The sequence below is a fragment of the Notolepis coatsorum genome (assembly GCF_963971535.1).
Source record: "Notolepis coatsorum genome assembly, chromosome: 6".
In the NCBI taxonomy this organism is placed as follows: Eukaryota; Metazoa; Chordata; class Actinopteri; order Aulopiformes; family Paralepididae; genus Notolepis; species Notolepis coatsorum.
In genome coordinates, this window is record NC_140170.1 from 156,165,201 (window position 1) to 156,184,392 (window position 19,192).

At 43.8% G+C, this 19,192-nt stretch overlaps 1 protein-coding gene across 1 annotated transcript in view; it reads left to right on the forward strand.

Annotated features, from left to right (window-relative positions):
• Positions 1-12,450, forward strand: part of arhgef25b (Rho guanine nucleotide exchange factor (GEF) 25b) — a 51,536-nt gene extending 39,086 nt beyond the window's left edge. The window contains exons 10-15 of the mRNA XM_084317193.1: positions 113-190; positions 2,231-2,425; positions 3,581-3,761; positions 5,479-5,690; positions 6,015-6,155; positions 10,589-12,450. Coding sequence (XP_084173319.1) covers positions 113-190; positions 2,231-2,425; positions 3,581-3,761; positions 5,479-5,690; positions 6,015-6,155; positions 10,589-10,675 — 894 coding nt within the window. The 3' untranslated portion in view covers positions 10,676-12,450. The remainder of the gene's footprint in view (positions 1-112; positions 191-2,230; positions 2,426-3,580; positions 3,762-5,478; positions 5,691-6,014; positions 6,156-10,588) is intronic.
• The last annotated feature ends 6,742 nt before the right edge of the window (positions 12,451-19,192 follow it).

A 19,192-nucleotide genomic window follows, 5' to 3' on the forward strand; every position in this document is an offset into this window, starting at 1 on the left:
ATATAAATATATATACACTGTATACAGTATAACATGAATGCCTCCGTTTCTCAGTAAATACTCAGTGTTTTCCCTTTGTCCCTCTGTTTCTTCTCCCAACGTCTTCCGTCAGAGAGCGGTGGAGGTGATGTGTTTCGTGCCTAAGCGCTGTAACGACATGATGAATGTGGGCAGGCTCCAAGGCTTTGAGGTGAGGCACGGTAGAGTTAAAGCCCATGTTGATGATCTGTCTTCCTAACCAGAAAACAGGGCAAATATGGGTTACGGTCTCAGGACACTGTACTTATGACTGTGGCTAGAGTTCAGACTGAATTAGGAAAGAAGGCCTTTATGTTTTCTGCACCATCTGCACGGAATAGTTTACATAAATGTAAAATGAACTTAAACTTCAGGATCTAGTCACTCTTAATGAACTTAAACTCCAGGATCTAGTCACTCTTAATGAACTTAAGCTCCAGGATCTATTCACTTTTTTTTTTTTTTTTTTTGTATTGATATTTTCCCCCCTCCATTTTCCTCCGATTTTCTCCCATCCCAATGTTAGTCGTATGCCAATCCCCAGTCCCTTCCTGGTCGCTGCGCACTTACCCCCCACAGTCAGATCATCTGGGAGAGTGGAGGCTACCACGTGCTTCCTCCGACACACGTCCAGCCAATCACCGCTTCTTTTCACCTGGCAGCGCGGATTCTCATCGAGAGGGCGTAGCGTGTGGGAGGATCACACTATCCCCCTCAAGTCCTATCCGCGCTTAGCAGGCGCCCCAACCGAACTGTAGGAGTCGCTGTTTACAACGACCCGGACCCACCCCGCCAGCTTCTCCCACCCTCTAATACAGCCAATTGTATTAGTGCAGACGGCCAGCCAAGCTGGTGACAACCCCGGAGCTGTGAGCTGGATTCGAACAGGCGAATCCAGCTCACAGCTCCGGGGTTGGTGACGAACGCAATCTCCGCTCGGCCACCTAACCGCCCCCCGGATCTATTCAATTTAAACTCCAGGATCTAGTCACTCTTAATGAAGTTAAACTCCAGGATCTAGTCACTCTTAATGAACTTCAACTCCAGGAACTAGTCACTCTTAATGAACTTCAACTCCAGGATCTAGTCACTCTTAGTGGATTTAAATGCATGGTGAAAGCTATAGAAACAGACTCTATTGATGTTTGTAATTGTTTTAATTTAAATAGGATCACATGGCCTCCCTGCACTTTTACTGCAAAGCATTTATGAAACTGCTGTACCGCTGCCATTCTTGGCCAGGTCGCTCTTGGAAAAGAGATTTTAATCGCAATGGGTTTAGCCTGGTTAAACAAAGATTAATAAAACAAAGCAGCAGTCTGCTACTTCAGAAACGACAAGTGTGTTGGGTGTTAAAAGGAACATTTTGGGAAATACACTTATTTGTCTCTAGAGTCAGATACGAAGATTGAAGAAAGAAAGTTTCATCTCTGTGTATCCTGTCCAGTAGCCCCAGTAGCTTGGGTGCATGCTAGCGTAGCTTAGCACAAGGACTGGAAGTGGTAGGGAGCAGCTAGCCTATCTCCATCAGAAGTGAAGAAATACAACCTCCCAACAACTCCAAAACTGACGCACAGCAATGAACTGACTCTGGGGAAGATGGCAGAGAGAGAGAGGTGGGGGGGGGGGGACACACACACAAAGAGAGAGAGACAGAAATATATGAGAGAGAGAGAAAGAGCAAGGGAGAGACAGAGAGAGAGGGAAAGACACAAAGAGAGAAAGACAGAAACATAATGAGAGAGAGAAAGAGCGAGAGAGAGAGAGAGAGAGAGAGAGAGAGAGAGAGAGAGATAAAGAGAGAGAGAGGGGGAGGGGGGAGGGGGAGAGAGAGACAGAGGGAGAGAGAGATAAAGAAAGAGGGAGAGAATCAGACAGATAGAAAGGCAGAGAGGATATACACATATTTATATATAGAGAGAGTGAGGGCAAAGCAGCAAGCGAGATCATCGCTCTGAGCCAACTCGTAAAATAAAATCTTTGTTGGAGCAAAACTGTAGGTCCAGTGTTTATCCTGTGTCTAGAACTGCCTACACGTGTTGCTCCTCCGCCCTTTGACCCTTTCACTCCGGTCCAACTGTTGTTGTTCTTGGGTCTGACTTTGCAAAACACAGCCTTTCTCTCTGGGGAGGTCGTTGCTGAATGAACTGAAATGAGAACGTTCTTATTCCTGTCTGATATGATTCATTTTGACAAACGCACGCTGTTCCAGGGGAAAATCACAGCTCAGGGGAAGCTGCTCCAGCAAGATACGTTCTCCGTTAGCGAGCAGGAAAGCGGCCTCCTCCTGACCAGAGCCAAGGAGAGGCGGGTCTTCCTGTTCGAGCAGCTGGTCATCTTCAGTGAGCCAATCGACAAGAAGAAGGGGTTCAATCTGCCTGGGTACACCTTTAAAAACAGCATCAAGGTGCGCATAATATACTGCCTTCTAAAGTGTGTGTTTGTGTGTGTGTATGTATGTGTGTGTGTGTGTGTGTGTGTGTGTGTGTGTGTGTGTGTGTGTGTGTGTGTGTGTGTGTGTGTGTGTGTGTGTGTGTGTGTGTGTGAGTGTGAGTGTGAGTGTGGGTGTGTGTGTGTGCATTTGTAAGTGACTGAGAAAGACAGAGAGAGAGAGAGAGAGAGACAGAGTTGGTTATGCTGGTATACTATAGGCATATTATGTCTTAAAGGAACACGCCAACATTTTGGGAAATTAGCTTAGCTTCTCCAGAGAGAGACAATAAGATAGATACCAGTTTCCTCTCTGTGCGTTCAGTAAAAAGCTATCTGGCTGCACGTTAGCCTAGCTTAGCACAATGAATGGAAGCGGACAGTGCCGGTTAGCCTTCAAGAGAGGTGTTAGTTGGACAATGCCTAGGCTAACCGGCACTGTCCGCGTCCATGCATTGTGCTAAGCTAGGCTAACGTGCAGCCAGATTGGCCAGATAGCTTTCTACTGAACGCACAGAGAGGAAATTGGTATCTATCTTCTTGTCTCTCTCTGGAGAAGACGGTAAGCTAATTTCCCAAAATGTTGGCGTGTTCCTTTAACTATAGGTTATGTCTATATAAGTCTGTTCACCTTCTGTTTAGATCCGATTCTGCCACTTGTGTATTTCCACTTTGCACGTGTCATGGTACACACAATTCAGAGAGGGATCTAGAGAAGGATAATAATACATATCTTTGTTACAAGGAAGCTACTATATCTATATCTGTACATATCCTACTCTTACTAGTTACGCTGCTGGCCAGTATGACTACCACCATACTGTCTTTACACCTGTATCACTGAACATATTATACTACAACTCTGTGCATACATCTGATTAGCACTACATTCAGTAGTACTCATTTGTATTATTTTGTACAGTTTAATCACCTGTACATTGTATATTGCTGTTGCACTTTACTGCTACATTTGCACTCTGGTTGGATGCCAAACTTATTTTCGTTGTACTGTACTTGTGCTGTATGATGACAACACATTTTAATTTAATCTAATCTTTTAACCCAAGTAAATAATTTATTATGTCCATACTGGCCTCTAGTGTCATTGCTCAGTACTACACCTGTGTCACAGGTCAGCTGTCTGGGCGTGGAGGACCACTCTGAGGGGGACCTGAGTCGCCTGGTCCTCACCTCCCGCGGGACCAACGGCAGCGTGATGCGCTTCGTCATGCAGGCGGCGTCCCCGGAGACGCGCCGGGCTTGGGCCAACGACGTGGTCCAGATCCTGGAGACTCAGAGGAACTTCCTGAACGGTACACCTCGGCCGATGATGTCATAAGAGACCCCTGTGTGATCCATGAGTGTAAACACGTAAAAAAATTATTATATCCACCACCCCCAATTTAGTCGTTATGCCAATTCCCTTCCTGGTCATTCCCTACCTGACAGCGAGGAGGAGTTTCACTGGGAGAACATAATTTGTGCAGAGGTTCACGCTACCTTCCCCCAGATCCCCTCCCCTGCTGAACAGGCGCCAGTAGAAGTCGCTATTGCAATGACCAGGACTCAGACCCCACCGGCTTCCCACCTGCGAACACACTGCCAATTGTGTTAGTAGGGACGACCAGGGGTGTAAAAAGTACCCAGAAATTATACTCACATGAAAGTATGGGTATACCGTCTCAAAATCGTACTCAAGTAAAAGTCAGAGTATCTGGCTAAAAACACACTTGAGTAAAAGTCAAAAAGTTTCTACTTTTAAATGTACTTAAGTACTAAAAAGTAAAAGTAAAAACTTTTTTTCTGACTGTCTATTCTTCTGATAGCAGGTATTTAATCAAAGATCCCCGCTTTCTAGTCTTGCACAAGGATCAATCAGCACGGGTATGGGCGGGTTAATTTTCCATTGATGGGGATTTGATAATAATAATAATAATGCAGGAGCTCTTTAGAGGTCTTTATTCGGCATGCAACGAACTGATACATGCAATGGGAGCGGCACACACACACTGGAATACACACACACACACACATGCATTGTATTTTTTCTCTGTTGCCGATGCGATTGAGCTCTGCGCTTAACCCATCCCATCGTCCTTCCCCCCAAGGACGCGACAGCGTCAGCGATCTGTTGTGTGCATGTTTTTCCATTGGGTTTATCTTATCGGGGGGGAAACCCTTGCGAGCACGGGGAGAACATGCAAACTCCACACAGAAAGGCCTGGGAGATCCCCCACCTGGGTACCTGGCAAGGCGGAAACCTGGTCCCCAAGCAGGAATCGAACCCTGGACCTTCTTGCTGTGAGGCGACAGTGTTAACCACTACACCACCGTGCCGCCTGATTGCCTGTTTTTAAATAAAGCGCGGCCGCAGGATTAATAACGTTAACGTTAGTTCGGCCAGAGAAACAAATATACTAATTAAAATGATTGGACCTGCGAGATTTGTACTTTGTACTTTGTAGGTCTGCATTTTAAATGTAAAAAGTATGTATTTTTTCTCTGAAATGTAATGGAGTAAAAGTACTGTATACAAACCTAATAATACTCGAGTAATGTACAAATCCCCAAAAACAGTACTTAAGTATTGTAACAAAGTACAATTACTCAAGTACTTTACACCCCTGCGACTGACTAAGCTGGAGGCACCGTGGATCCAAACCCAGTCTCTGCAGTGGTAGGCGAGTGCTTAGACCTCTACTCTACCCAGCCGCCCTCAAGTCAGGTGTTTTTTTGGACTGATTATTTCATTTAGAAAAATATTAATAATTTTGGTTTACGACTAAACCCTGAACGGGACGGTTTGTTGTCGGAAATTATTTCTGATCTCGAAAAGGCCCTGTGGGGCCGAAATGTCATCTAATAAAAAAGAGAAATGCACAATGGAGCTGGAATGTGCGACACTTTCCTTTTTTCTACATCCAGTGATCGGCGCCTTGTGATAATCCTCGTTGTACGTCGCATTTCCCCTCATATAGACACAAGGAACATCATCAGGGTAAATGTGTCTCTCTCTCCTCTCCTCCGCAGCCCTTCAGTCCCCTATAGAGTATCAGCGCAGGGAGAACAAGTCCAGCAGCCTGGGCCGGGCCATGAGGGCTCCCCTGGCCTCCCCCTCCGCCCTGAGGCCCCACTCCTCCGCCTCCTTCGACCGGAACCGCAAGCCCTGCCTGCACGCCTACAACGTCTCCCTGCCCTCTCTGCACCTGCCGAGCCAGGGCCAGGCCTCCGACGCAGCCAACGTGAGCCCCCCCCCCCGCACCCTGCCTGCACTTCAATATCAATCAAAATCATGATTATGATTTTGATTGATGAATTATGATTATTGCCATAATGAAGAAGCCTTAGTCTGTAAACTGTGCCCAGAAGCTCTTGCTTCTACGCTACACATACTGTATACTGTATAATCAACGCATCTAAACCTTCTCCTCAAAACCATTTAGGATGTATATATTATTATATGGATGAAAACAAATATGATCCTCTCTCTCTCTCTCTCTCTCTCTCTCTCTCCCTCTCTCCCTCTCTCTCTCTCTCTCTCTCTCTCTCTCTCTCTGTCCTCTCAGCTCTCTACAGCCAGTCCCTTGACACCCCCTCCAGCTCACATCCAGCAATCCTCCCCTCAGCAGCTCAGTTTGTCCCCAGAGGTGAGGCACCACCAAGGGGCGTCTAACGGCCTGCCTCCCCCCAGCCCGCACGGCATGCAGGTACTGAGATCAATCACAACACGGGTACAACGTGAGCTCTACCACTGCAAACAATCACATGTATCTGGTTGGGGCGGGGGGGGGGGGGTCATTACTAATCACTTTTATGGCCATAACTTTGGATGTCTATCAGACTCCAGCCACCCAAACAACTGCCTCTTTGAACTGCTGCGGTCAGGCAAGCGATACCGGAGTCTCATGGCCAGTACAGAGACTCTGAAGGAGCTTCTATCCTCAGGCCATTAGGATGCTCAATGAACAATGATAGCTCAATGAACACGGCTTGAACAATGAACAATCGACCATCAAATGCACTCACAGCACACACATCCACACGCACACACTCACTTTAAACAAACAACTCACTGCTGCACCCACTTTACCCACTTTAGAACACCTAAACACACTTTATATTTATTGGCAAAGGAATTTGCACTACAACCCATACCTCATTACACCTTATTGTAAATTGTACCTAAATTGTACCTCATCCCATTTCTGCATTGTACTGTATAGTATATAGTATATTGTATTGTAACTCAGTTACTTTCTACTCTGCATTGTACATTGTATATATGTATATATTGAAAACCTTTGTCTATGTACTTGACTTCTATTTTATACTTACTATACTTTTATACTTATCTATTTTTATCTAGCACAATCTCTGGAGCAAAACAGAAAAAAGCATTTTATATAAAAGTATTCTGTACTTCTGTATGACAACTAATAAAGAAACTTGAACTACAGTACATAACCATCTTATCTTGTGAAATCAAAGCCTGCGAATGGGAGATGGAATGCTGTTTAGGTAGCGTAGATCAGATCAGGTAATAACCGAGCCGAAAACGTTATGACTCTATTGTTGCGTCCGAGGCCGCTGTCGTTATCGTGGATGATGACAGGAAATTACTCCTGGCAGCTCCTCCTGGCAGCTCGTCCGCAGCTCTCCTCCAGGGAAGCATCCTGTTGTTGCTGTGTCCCCGCGGAGCGACCAACCTGGTCCAACTGATAGAATAGAATAGAATAGAAATACTTTTATTACCCTGTGAGAAATTTTACACTGCAAAATCGCTCAACATTTAAACATTTAAACATTTAGACAGAACAGGTCACGAATAAGAATAATAAAACAAATCAAATCAAGTTGCCTAAGATAAGAGTAGAGTAAAATAGAATAAAAATGGAATAAAATATACAGTAAATAAATACAGTGAAAATATACTGAGGTCTACAGTAGGTGTAATATTGCACAGTGCTGTTTCAAACTAAGTCCAGGAAGATGGTAACTGCCACTCTGTGCTCAGTGATGCAGTGAGGCACAGTGATGCATTGTATAGTCTGATGGCTGTTGGAATGAAGGACTTCCTGTGCCGTTCAGTGCTGCATTTAGGTAGTGTGAGCCTGGCACTGAACCTGCTCCTCCTGTCCGCCAAGTCTGTGTATAGTGGGTGGGAGGGGTTTCCCCTGATGGCCTGGAGCTTAGCAAGGCTCCTCCTCTCCGCCACCCTCACTAGGCAGTCCAGCTCCACCCCAACCACGCTACTGGCCTTCCTGACCAGCTTATCCAGCCTGTTTGTGTCCCCTGCTCTCAGTCCGCTGCCCCAGCAGGTCACAGCGTACAAGAAGGCGCCCACCACCACCGACTCATAGAACATCCTCAACATCCTTGTACAGACATTGGAGGATCTCAGCCTTCTGAGGAAGTAGAGTCGGCTCTGGCCCTTCTTGTACAGTGCCTCTGCGTGTTTTGACCCGTTCAGTTTGTTGTCGATGTGCACACCGAGGTATTTGTAATCTTCAACCATGTCCACATCGACTCCCCTGATGGAAACGGGGGTCACAGGTGCACTCCTCCTCCTCCCCAGCTCCACAACCAGTTCCTTGGTCTTCGCCACATTTAGCTGCAGGTGGTTTTTATCGCACCATGTGACGAAGTCCACTACCAGTTCCCGGTATTCCCTCTCGTCACCGTCCTTTATACATCCCACTATCGCAGAGTCATCAGAAAACATCTGAAGGTGGCAGGACTCTGACCGATAGTGGAAGTCGTTGGTGTAGACAGTGAAGAGGAAGGGAGAGAGGACTGTCCCCTGCGGGGCCCCGGTGTTGCTGACCAGTCTGTCTGACACACAGCTCCGTAGGCGCACGTACTGTGGTCTGCCCGTCAGATAATCAACAACCCAGGACACCAGGGGGGCCTCTACCTGCATCGCCTCCAACTTCTCACCCAGCAGCCCAGGCCTTATGGTATCAAAAGCACTGGAGAAGTCAAAGAACATGACTCTCACAGTGCTCCCCGGCTTGTCTAGGTGAGTGTAGGCTCGGTTCAGCAGGTAGATGACAGCATCCTCTACCCCCAGTCGGGGCTGGTAGGCGAACTGGAGTGGGTCTAGGTGGGGTTTGCTCACCGGGCGGAGTTGCTCCAGGACTAACCTCTCCATGGTCTTCATTATGTGAGAGGTTAGAGCCACCGCAGCCAGTGTCCACAGAGACGCACATCAGCAGGTCCTGCTGAACTGATGGAAAATCCCTGTGACCCAAAGTGTTATCTTGTTTACCCAGACTTCCCACATCAGAAGGAAATAGGTTTGATTACAGAGGCTCTTATTTAGACGTGCTTATCATGCCTTTTCCCCCCTCCATACAATGTCTCTCTCTTTCTCTCTCTCTTGCTCTCTCTCTCCCCCCTTCCTCTCTCCTCTCTCCTCCCCCTCTCCCCCTCTCTCTCTCTCCTCTTCTCTCTCTCCCTACCCCTCTATCTTGCCCCTCTCTCTCCTCTTCTGTCTTTCTCCCACCCCCCTCTCTCTCTCACTCTCTCCTCTTCTCTCTCTCTCCCTTCCCCTCTCTCTCACCCTCTCTCTCTCTCTCTCTCTCTCTCTCTCTCTCTCTCTCTCTCTCTCTCTCTCTCTCTCTCTCTCTCTCTCTCTCTCTCTCTCTCTCTCTCTCTCTCTCTGTCTTTCTGTTATTGCCTGTTATAATTGCTTCTATCCTGCAGTAGGTAGAGAGGATAACAACCAGGTGTGTGTGAGTGATGAAATGTATACTGTCTGTTTTTAATTCCAAGTTATTTTCAGCCATGGAACCGGACATTTTCCTTTTCTTTGTCGGTGGAACTCCAGAAAGTGTCTGTCGATGACATCCCAGATTAGAGTATTTTCCTGTCTGGATTTTAGTTGTGAGAGAGAAATGTTGAAAGTGGTCCAAAAGTAGGAATTAGGCCACATAAGTGACATTTGGCACAGAGCCGACTTTCTATTTCAAAGTGTACTTGTAGGCTCCTAGTTAAATCACCATTCAAGAATATTATTTGAGGGGCGGCTGGGTGGCGTAGCGGAGATTGCGCTTGTCACCAATGAAAGAGACTCCGGTCTCGACTCCCAGAGTCAGCGTTGCCTCCGGCTTGGGCCAGTCGTCATACTATCTCAATTGGCTGAGGTAGCGGGTGGAAAGTCGATGGGTGGGGATTGGATGTTGTGGACAGCGACTCCTACAGGTTGGTTGGGTGACGCCTGTACAGCAGAGACAGGAAGTATCGAGGGCAGCGTGAGCCTCCCACGCGTTACTCCTCGCCACTGAGAGTCTGCGCTGTCTGGTGAAAAGATGCGATAGACTGCCTCCTCGTGTACCGGAGGGGACACGTGATGCAAGGCTTCTATCCTCACTACAGCCGACCAGTGGGAGGCATAGTCTAGCAACGTTCAAGACAGGGGAGGGGAGAATTGGCAATATGAAATCGGGATGGGGGGAAAAAATTGGAAAAATAAGGAGAAAAAGTGGATAAAAAAAAAGATATATATATTATTTGATAGTGTGCAGGTAAAAGCACTCGCCTGCCACCGCAGACACCCGGGTTCAATTCCCGGTAGAGGTACCGCCGGCTTGGTTAGATGTTCTGACACAATTAGCCCAATTGTTCTCGGGTAGGAAGTCGTGGGGGTATGAGTCTCGGTCGTTGCAACAGCGACTTCTACTGGTCCTCCAATGCACGTTATGCTCTTCCAGGGAAACTCCTCACTGGACACATGTGGTAGTTTACACCCTCCCCAGACCGACAGTAAATGGTAAATGGTGCATTTATATAGCGCTTTTATCCAAAGCGTTTTACAATTTGGTCCTGACATTTCACACACAGACGGCAGAGGCAACCATGCAAGGTGCCAACCTGCTCATTGGGAGCAATTAGGGGTTAGGTGTCTTGCTCAAGGACACTTCGACACGCTGCAGGAGCAGGAATCGAACCGGGAACTGTCCATCGCCCCTACAGTAGGGTAGTCTCTACACCCTCCCCAGACTGACAGTAGGGTAGTGAAACAACCAGATAAAACAACAAGAAAATAGGAAGAATGTTGTTTGAAATCGTAACATCTTCCCTGTCCATTCAAATTCTGCCCCGATGACTATTCTGAACTGGTCTCTTTGTTCCCTTTCAGAGTATGACAGGCGGGTTTCCCCGAAAGACTTCGAGTGAGGAGCATCGGCCTAGCAACCTCGATCAGCTGACAGAGAATGACCAATGATGACCTGTTATGACCTCTGACCTCACCGACCCGTCCTGGATTGGATAGCAGCAGGTTCACCAAGAGGCAGAGGGAAGCTCAATCTGCTCTACCGCCACCGCTAGTGTTAATAGTCCGTCATGCATTATTGCTGTACAGCTAGAATAATCTCTATTCCTCTGATGTTTTGTACTGAATTTTAATCGGAACCTTTACTTACCACTATTGTGACGACAATGAGGCAGAATTTCAACCTTTGATAATATTGGTGTGTGTGTGTGTGCGTGTGCGTGTGCGTGTGTGTGTGTGTGTGTGTGTGCGTGCGTGTGTGCGTGTGTTTGCGTGTGTGTGTGTGTGCGTGTGTGTGTGTGTGCGTGTGTGTTTGCGTGCATGTGTGTCGTGTACACCTCACATGCATAATGCTATAAATATGTGCATCTGTCTATGATTAGGGATGTATCTGTCAGGATCAGGCTAAATGTGTGAAGATATCTTTTTGAAATACCACAGTGATTGACATCCAAGTTGTATATAATTTTCTTATATTTTTCCAATGAAAATGACTTGATGGGAGTGAACAGTGTGATGAGGAGCGTCTCCCGGGGCGTCTCTGGTAACATGACGGGGGGATATGATTCACTTTCTACCTGTCACACACGATTTTCTGTTGCGTTTTATGTTTATTTTATAGGGGACCATAAGACCATTATTATGCAATGTGCTTTTTTCACTGTAAAATGTGGCCATGCAAATAACAGTGGACAATAGTATTCTTTTCACACTAAATCCATGAACATTCCCCTCCACCACTCGTTTACAACCACATACGGCAGCCTTTTTCGTGTGGCCCTTTTAAGGAGTGACTGTACTCTCCGTTTCAGCTTAACTGGGGCTGCTGCGTAATGTAGAGGTAAAAGCCGGCCACCGCAAAGACCCGGGTTCAATTCCCAGCAGTGGTACCTCCGGCTTAGTCAGTCGTCCCTATGAACACAATTGGCCGTGTTCGTGGGTGGGAAGCTGGTGGGGATCATATGAGTCCTGGTCGTTGCAACAGCGACTCCTACTGGTCGGTTCAGCAGGGAGGGGATCCGCACACGTTACGCTCTCTCAGTGAAAACTCCTCGCTCCCAGGCGCATTCTGCCTCGCTACCTCTTCAGGTATCAGAGGAGACACGTGGTCATCTACACCCTCCCCAGACTGACAGAGGAGACACATGGTAGTCTACACCCTCCCCAGACCAACAGAGGAGGCATGTGGCAGTCAAAACCCTCCCCAGACCGACAGAGGAGACATGTGGTAGTCAACACCCTCCCCAGACCAACAGAGGAGACATGTGGTAGTCAACACCCTCCCCAGACCAACAGATGAGACATGTGGTAGTCCACACCCTCCTGAGAACAACAGGAACGCAACAACCAGAAAGGGAATTGGTATAAAGACTTAATTGGGTGGGATATGGGAGCAAAGTAAAAAGGCAAAAGAATCTCTATCAGCTTAACAGTGGGATCAGAATCTATACAAGCATGTGTTCATCCGTGCGTCTGTGCACTCCTTGCCAAATAGTAATGGATATGGTTTCCCTTTCTCTTTTTTCTTTGTGCTATTTTAAACCAGCCATTGTTAAAATGTTATCTGAAGAAAACACATTTGCAGAGTCGCACAAAGCGCCCGTCATAATCAAAAGGACAGAGGAAAAAGGGAACAGAAAGAGAGAGAGAGATGCTCATCTGTCAACGTCGTCTTGAATGTAAATAACCTACTGTGGGATATTGTACCAATAAAAGTGTGTCTTTATAGCGTATGATGGTTATTATGATGGTCCTCCTTATACGTACAACACACGAAGGGGAACTCAACGTGCCATGCGAACGACGAAAGGAACGTCCACATGAAGGGATTACAGATTTAAAAACATATTTCATTTCAAACCTTTATTTAAACTCAAAAGGCAACTGAGGTTTCCCTCATTTACAGTCACGTTGAGTGTACATACAGAGTTAAGCAAGAAAAGCATATAAAATCACACAGCATATAAAATCATGACAAGTAAGGATAACAATCAATTACAACATGTACAACTTCATTGACAAAGGTTGGAGATCAAGGTTCGGAATCGGACTGTTGGAGTTCATTCCATGAGCTAGTTTCAAGTTTCAAGTTTCTTTATTAGTTGTCATACAGAAGTACAGAATACTTTTATACAAAATGCTTCTTTCTGTTACGCTCCAGAGACTGTGCTAGACAAAAATAGACAAGTATAAAATAAAATAAGTATAGCAAGTATAAAATAGAAGTCACGTATGTAGACCCAAGTGTTCAGAGGGGCATCATAGCCAAATGTAGATTTTACCCTGTTCTGAGCAAACTCAAGGACCAGCCAGTCACTAGAACGGGTTCCATAGGTACCATAATAACACCTCTCTGCAAGACCTCTTTCTTTCATCTCAGAAACATCACTAAACTCTGTTCCTCACTCACCCTGGCAGATTCTGAGAAACTCGTCCACGCCTTTATTTCCTCCAGGCTGGACTATTGCAATGCACTCCTCATCGGGATCCCTAGTAAAAGCATTCAAAAACTGCAAACCATCCAGAATAGCGCTGCTAGGATCCTGATGAGGGTGCGCAAATATGATCACATCACCCCACCCTCAGATCACTTCACTGGCTCCCCGTGGAACACACGATTGAGTTCAAGGTCTCCCTCCTCACTCACCAGTGCGTACACGGTGGTGCCCCTGCCTACCTCAAGGAACTCCTCACCCCCCAGTCCTCCTCATGCTCAGGCACAGCCTACCTCCTCAAAGCCCCCAGGACTAAGCTGCACACCATGGGCGATCGAGCCTTCTGCTCTGCCGCACCCAGACTGTGGAACGCTCTCCCCATCCACCTGAGAGCACCACAATCTGTCGAGGCTTTTAAAATGGGCCTAAAAACATTTATTTTTAACAAGGCTTTTGCCTGAATTTACTTTTATTTTTTTTACTTCTATTCATTTTATTATTATTTTATTTTATTTCATTTTTATGTTCTTCCATTTCATTGGTTGTTTTATTCATTTAATCACCTGTAGCACTTTGAGATTTTCACAAATATAAAGTGCGGTACAAATTGAATTTATTATTATTATTATTATTATTATTATTATTATTATTATTATTATTATTATTATTATTATTATTATTATTATTATTATTATTATTATTATTATTATTATTATAATTCCATTCCAATAATGATGTAGGAGGTAGCTTACCAATGAGGGCCTTAACAATTTACAAATACCAGTATTTGGTGCGCCTCTCCATCAGAGAGGACCAACCAACCTTCTCATAAAGGACACAGTGACGAGTGTTGTATCTTGTCAGGACTGACACACGCAGAAAGGTAACCACTGGAATCGCTGAGCGATGAGAGAGGGTGGGGGAAAACAAATAAAAAAAATAAATAAAAGTAAAAGCTGTAGGAAACACAAAACACCAGTATAAAATAACTGGGGGAAAAACCCAAAGTAACCACCACTGTCTAGCAGTTGAAAACAACAACAAAAATGCCAACAGCACTAGAGACAGAGAAAAAAAACCTAGAAGCATGAGCTTGGGACACTCCTCTACTATTGAGGGAAAACATGAAATGGACAAACATCCAAACAAAGTCAACTAAGCCTACTTAAAGGCACTGCACACCTGACACCAATCAGGTGGCAATCAAGCCCACACATCCTGCCATGCCGCATGACAATTTACTGGTGTCTGGTGATTGACAGCTCACCAGAGAAAACCCAAAATACATCCAAAGCACACTAGAATAAACTAAAATAAAACCCCACATAAACCATGATCCATCACAGTATCTATCATCTAATCATATAGACGTAATGATGCACAACACATAATACACCGTAACAGTGAAAAGACAAAACGCAGAGAATGTGTCCTGGATTGAGTCACACACACACTTTTTTCTGTATAATGTAATAACTTAATCAATATCACTGTATGTTTTTTTTTCATTCAAAAAGTTGAAAAAAAGAAGTGTCACATTTTGCAACACGTTCTGCAGACAGACTTGTAGAGGGAGATACCTGCGTATCATAGTGTACTGGTTATTTTCACCACAGATGTTACCTTGTTTGTTTACCTACAGTGAAAGAGGCTTATGTTGTCTTTATAATCCTTGTATTTTTCTACCAATACTGTTTTTATTCAAAGTAATGCGCAAGCATGCACAGACTCATCAGTGTCATCGGTGAACTGACAGCAAATACATGCATGTATGCTACTGCAAGAAATTAAAACTGTACGAGACCACTATCAATGTGGCAAATATTCATGGAAGCCAAGGGAAGCCAAGCTTCCCCAAAAATATAAACAGTAAAAAAAAAATTTAAACGAATATATTCATTTTTTTTATATATATAGTTTACAATAATAATAAAAAATCATAATTTTTCATCTCTGTTATAATTTTTTTAAATTTTCTCCCTCTTCTCCTTCTCACTCTCTCTAACACTCTGTCAGACTCACTGAGGCATAGCCCCTTTCGTGACTGCGATGTGCAAGCCAGGGGCTTTTGAATACGCAGTCACTTATAGCTCCCTAGTAGCGAGGTTAATTTGGACCACCAAGCACTTCTTAAAAGCTCGGGGTGGGTCAGAAATATATCAGATATAAATTTCAAAGGTACCCAGCGTTCAATAATGGATTGGATTTATATAGCGCTCTTCATGACACACCAGTGACCCCAGAGCGCGTACAGAGTCCATTATTCATACACAGTATACCGGTGGTGGTAAGCTACAATTGCAGCCAGAGCTGCCCTGAGGCAGACTGATCAATTAGGGTTTCACACACACACACGGCGGGGTTTGAAAGCTCGGCGTTGCTAATAAACATTTTAAATCATTTTTATAAACTGGTCAACACCCGGTTTCCGTATTTGGCTGCCTGGTGCGCCTGCGCAGTAGTAGTAGTAGTAGTTTATTTCTTTTCAGTCATCATCACACACAGTACAATATACATCATCATTTATCAATATTTGATTATTTACAGTGACTGAAAAAGGTACAGACTGAAGCATAGTGTGCCTGTCCTATATTCTTACCAAAAAAATACAAATTGTTTTACTCCAAAACAGTATTCTAAAGAAAAGAAAAAAGCAAGCAAAACAGTATTTTTCACCCTTGTAGTTTTTCAAAATTTAGCTTTACAAAAAAAATACAAAAATGTAGATTCCAAAACAGTATTCTAAAAGAAAAAAAAGAAAACAAAACAGTGTTATTCACCCTTGTAGTTTTCAAAAATAGCTTTACAAACCTTTTTCTTAAAAACCAAAATCGAATTACTCATTCTTAACCCGCATTGTTCCACAATTTAACCCCAATAATAGAAATACACCTCCTTTTAATCCCTTTTTTAGCTTACTGAACAGTAAATTTACAAATATCTCTCAAATCATATTTTCTTTCATGTGTTGAAAAAAACCTTTGCACCCCATCTGGGAGTAACTTTGCTTTAGCTCTGTACATTATTTGCATAGTTTTATAGTAAACCAAATCATTAAATTTCATAATATGAGACTTTATAAACAATGGATTTGTGTGTTCATAGTAACCAGCCTTGAAAAGGTTCCGAATGGCCCGCTTTTGCAGTACGACTATTGGATTTACTGTATTTTTAAACGTCGACCCCCATACTTCCACACAGTAAGAAATGTAAGGAAGTATAAGTGAGCAGTAAATTATGTGCAAGGCTTTGTAGTTTAATATATCCTTACATTTATACAATATTGCTACTGACTTAGATCTTTTTCCTTGAATATAGTTAACATGTTGTTTCCATGTAAATTTCTGGTCAATAACTACCCATAGAAATTTTATCTCAAAAACTCTTTCTATTTGTACATCACATATTTTTAACTCTATCTCCCCCTCTATTTCTTTTCGATTTCCAAAAACCATACATTTTGTTTTCTTAATATTGAGAGACAATTTATTAACATCAAACCAAGTTTTGAGAGTTTCAAGCTCTCTTTCAATAGCAGGCAAAGGTTCCTTTAAATTACTCCCTGAGCAATATAAATTTGTATCATCTGCAAAAATAACAAACTTTAACAGTTCAGCAACATTGCACATATCATTAATATAAAGTATAAATAGTTTTGGACCTATCACAGATCCCTGAGGTACTCCACATGTGACCTTCCTAAATCCTGACACAGTGTCATTGATTTGCACACATTGCTGTCTGTTTTCCAAGTAGATCTTCAGCCAAGAGTTAGCTATACCTCGTATCCCATACTTCTCCAGTTTTCTCACTAATATGCTGTGATCTATTGTATCAAAAGCCTTCTGTAGGTCAATATAAATACCAATAGAACACTTGTCATTTTCAACTGCTTTGGTTATTTCTTCTACCATCTCCATCACTGCATATGTAGTAGTTCTATTTTTCCTAAACCCATACTGGTGTTCACTCAGTATTTTGTATTTGCCAATGAAAAGATCCAGTTGTTTCACAAATACCGTAATTCCTCTAATAGTAACCCCGGCTTGTATTTGTTTCAACTGTAGCGGGTACCAGGCTTGTATTAGGAGGAGGCCTGTATAAGAGGGAGGCCTATATTTCAAATTTTCAAACGGATCATAATGAATAAATCAACATTTTGTGTCAGTTTGAACCCAGTAAAATGTACTGGGTTCATTTATTGAAACCAAGTACTGTATGAAATAGTAAACAGTGCAATTACAGGTGGTCACTGGTCATTTCAACGTTTTCAAAGTGAAATCAAGTAACTAGCTCAGTATGCAGCTCAGTATATTAGTAACCCGGCTTGTATTAGGAGGCCGGCTTATAATTGCTTAGCTCAAGAGCGCACCCGGCCATTAATAGAGACCCGGCTTGTATTTGAGACCCGGTTACTATTAGAGGAATTACGGTAGTTTCTCTAATATTTTTGAAAATTGAGGAAGTAGGGACACTGGTCTATAATTGTCCATTTGATGTTTATCTCCATTTTTATATATTGGTATTACTTTTGCTGGTTTCATATTATTAGGAAAAACACCTCTTTGAAAAGACAGATTGACAAAAAAGTTGAAAAAAAGAAGTGTCACATTTTGCAACACGTTCTGCAGACAGACTTGTAGAGGGAGATACCTGCGTATCATAGTGTACTGGTTATTTTCACCACAGATGTTACCTTGTTTGTTTACCTACGGTGAAAGAGGCTTATGTTGTCTTTATAATCCTTGTATTTTTCTACCAATACTGTTTTTATTCAAAGTAATGCGCAAGCATGCACAGACTCATCAGTGTCATCGGTGAACTCACAGCAAATACATGCATGTATGCTACTGCAAGAAATTAAAACTGTACGAGACCACTATCAATGTGGCAAATATTCATGGAAGCCAAGCTTCCCCAAAAATATAAACAGTAAAAACAAATATATTCATTTTTTTATATATATATATATATATATATAGTTTACAATAATAATAAAAAATCATTATTTTTCATCTCTGTTATAATTTCTTTAAATGTTCTCCCTCTTCTCCTTCTCACTCTCTCTAACACTCTGTCAGACTCACTGAGGCATAGCCCCTTTCGTGACTGCGATGTGCAAGCCAGGGGCTTTTGAATACGCAGTCACTTATAGCTCCCTAGTAGCGAGGTTAATTTGGACCACCAAGCACTGCTTAAAAGCTCGGGGTGGGTCCGAAATATATCAGATATAAATTTCAAAGGTACCCAGCGTTCAATAATGGATTGGATTTATATAGCGCTCTTCATGACACCCCAGTGACCCCAGAGCGCGTACAGAGTCCATTATTCGTACACAGTCATACCGGTGGTGGTAAGCTACAATTGCAGCCAGAGCTGCCCTGAGGCAGACTGATCAATTAGGGGTTCGTTTCACACACACACACGGCGGGGTTTGAAAGCTTGGCGTTGCTAATAAACATTTTAAATCATTTTTATAAACTGGTCAACACTGCTCAAAACGGCTGTATTTCCGTATTTTTGGCTGCCTGGTGCGCCTGCGCTGTGATCACAGCGCATGCATGCGCATCATGCACCCAACGCTGGAAATAATGCAGTGTTGACCAGTTTATAAAAATGATTTAAAATGTTTATTAGCAACGCCAAGCTTTCAAACCCCGCCGTGTGTGTGTGAAACCCTAATTGAACGCTGGGTACCTTTCTGCTATTTATCATGATTTAGAGGCTGTACGACTGTGCTATTGACCTGCTCCCGGGAGCCCCGCTCCCCGCTAGTCGCCTGTTCAATCTCTCGCGCCCAGAGAGGGAGTCCATGGAGAAATATGTCCATGAGTCCCTGGCCTCGGGCATTATTACCCCCTCCTCCTCTCCTGTCGGCGCTGGTTTCTTTTTCGTTTCCAAAAAGGATGGCTCCCTTCGCCCCTGTATTGACTACCGGGGCCTCAACAACATCACGATCAAGAACAAGTACCCCCTACCATTAATTAACTCTGCTTTTGAACCCCTGCAAGGTGCCACCATTTTTACAAAGCTG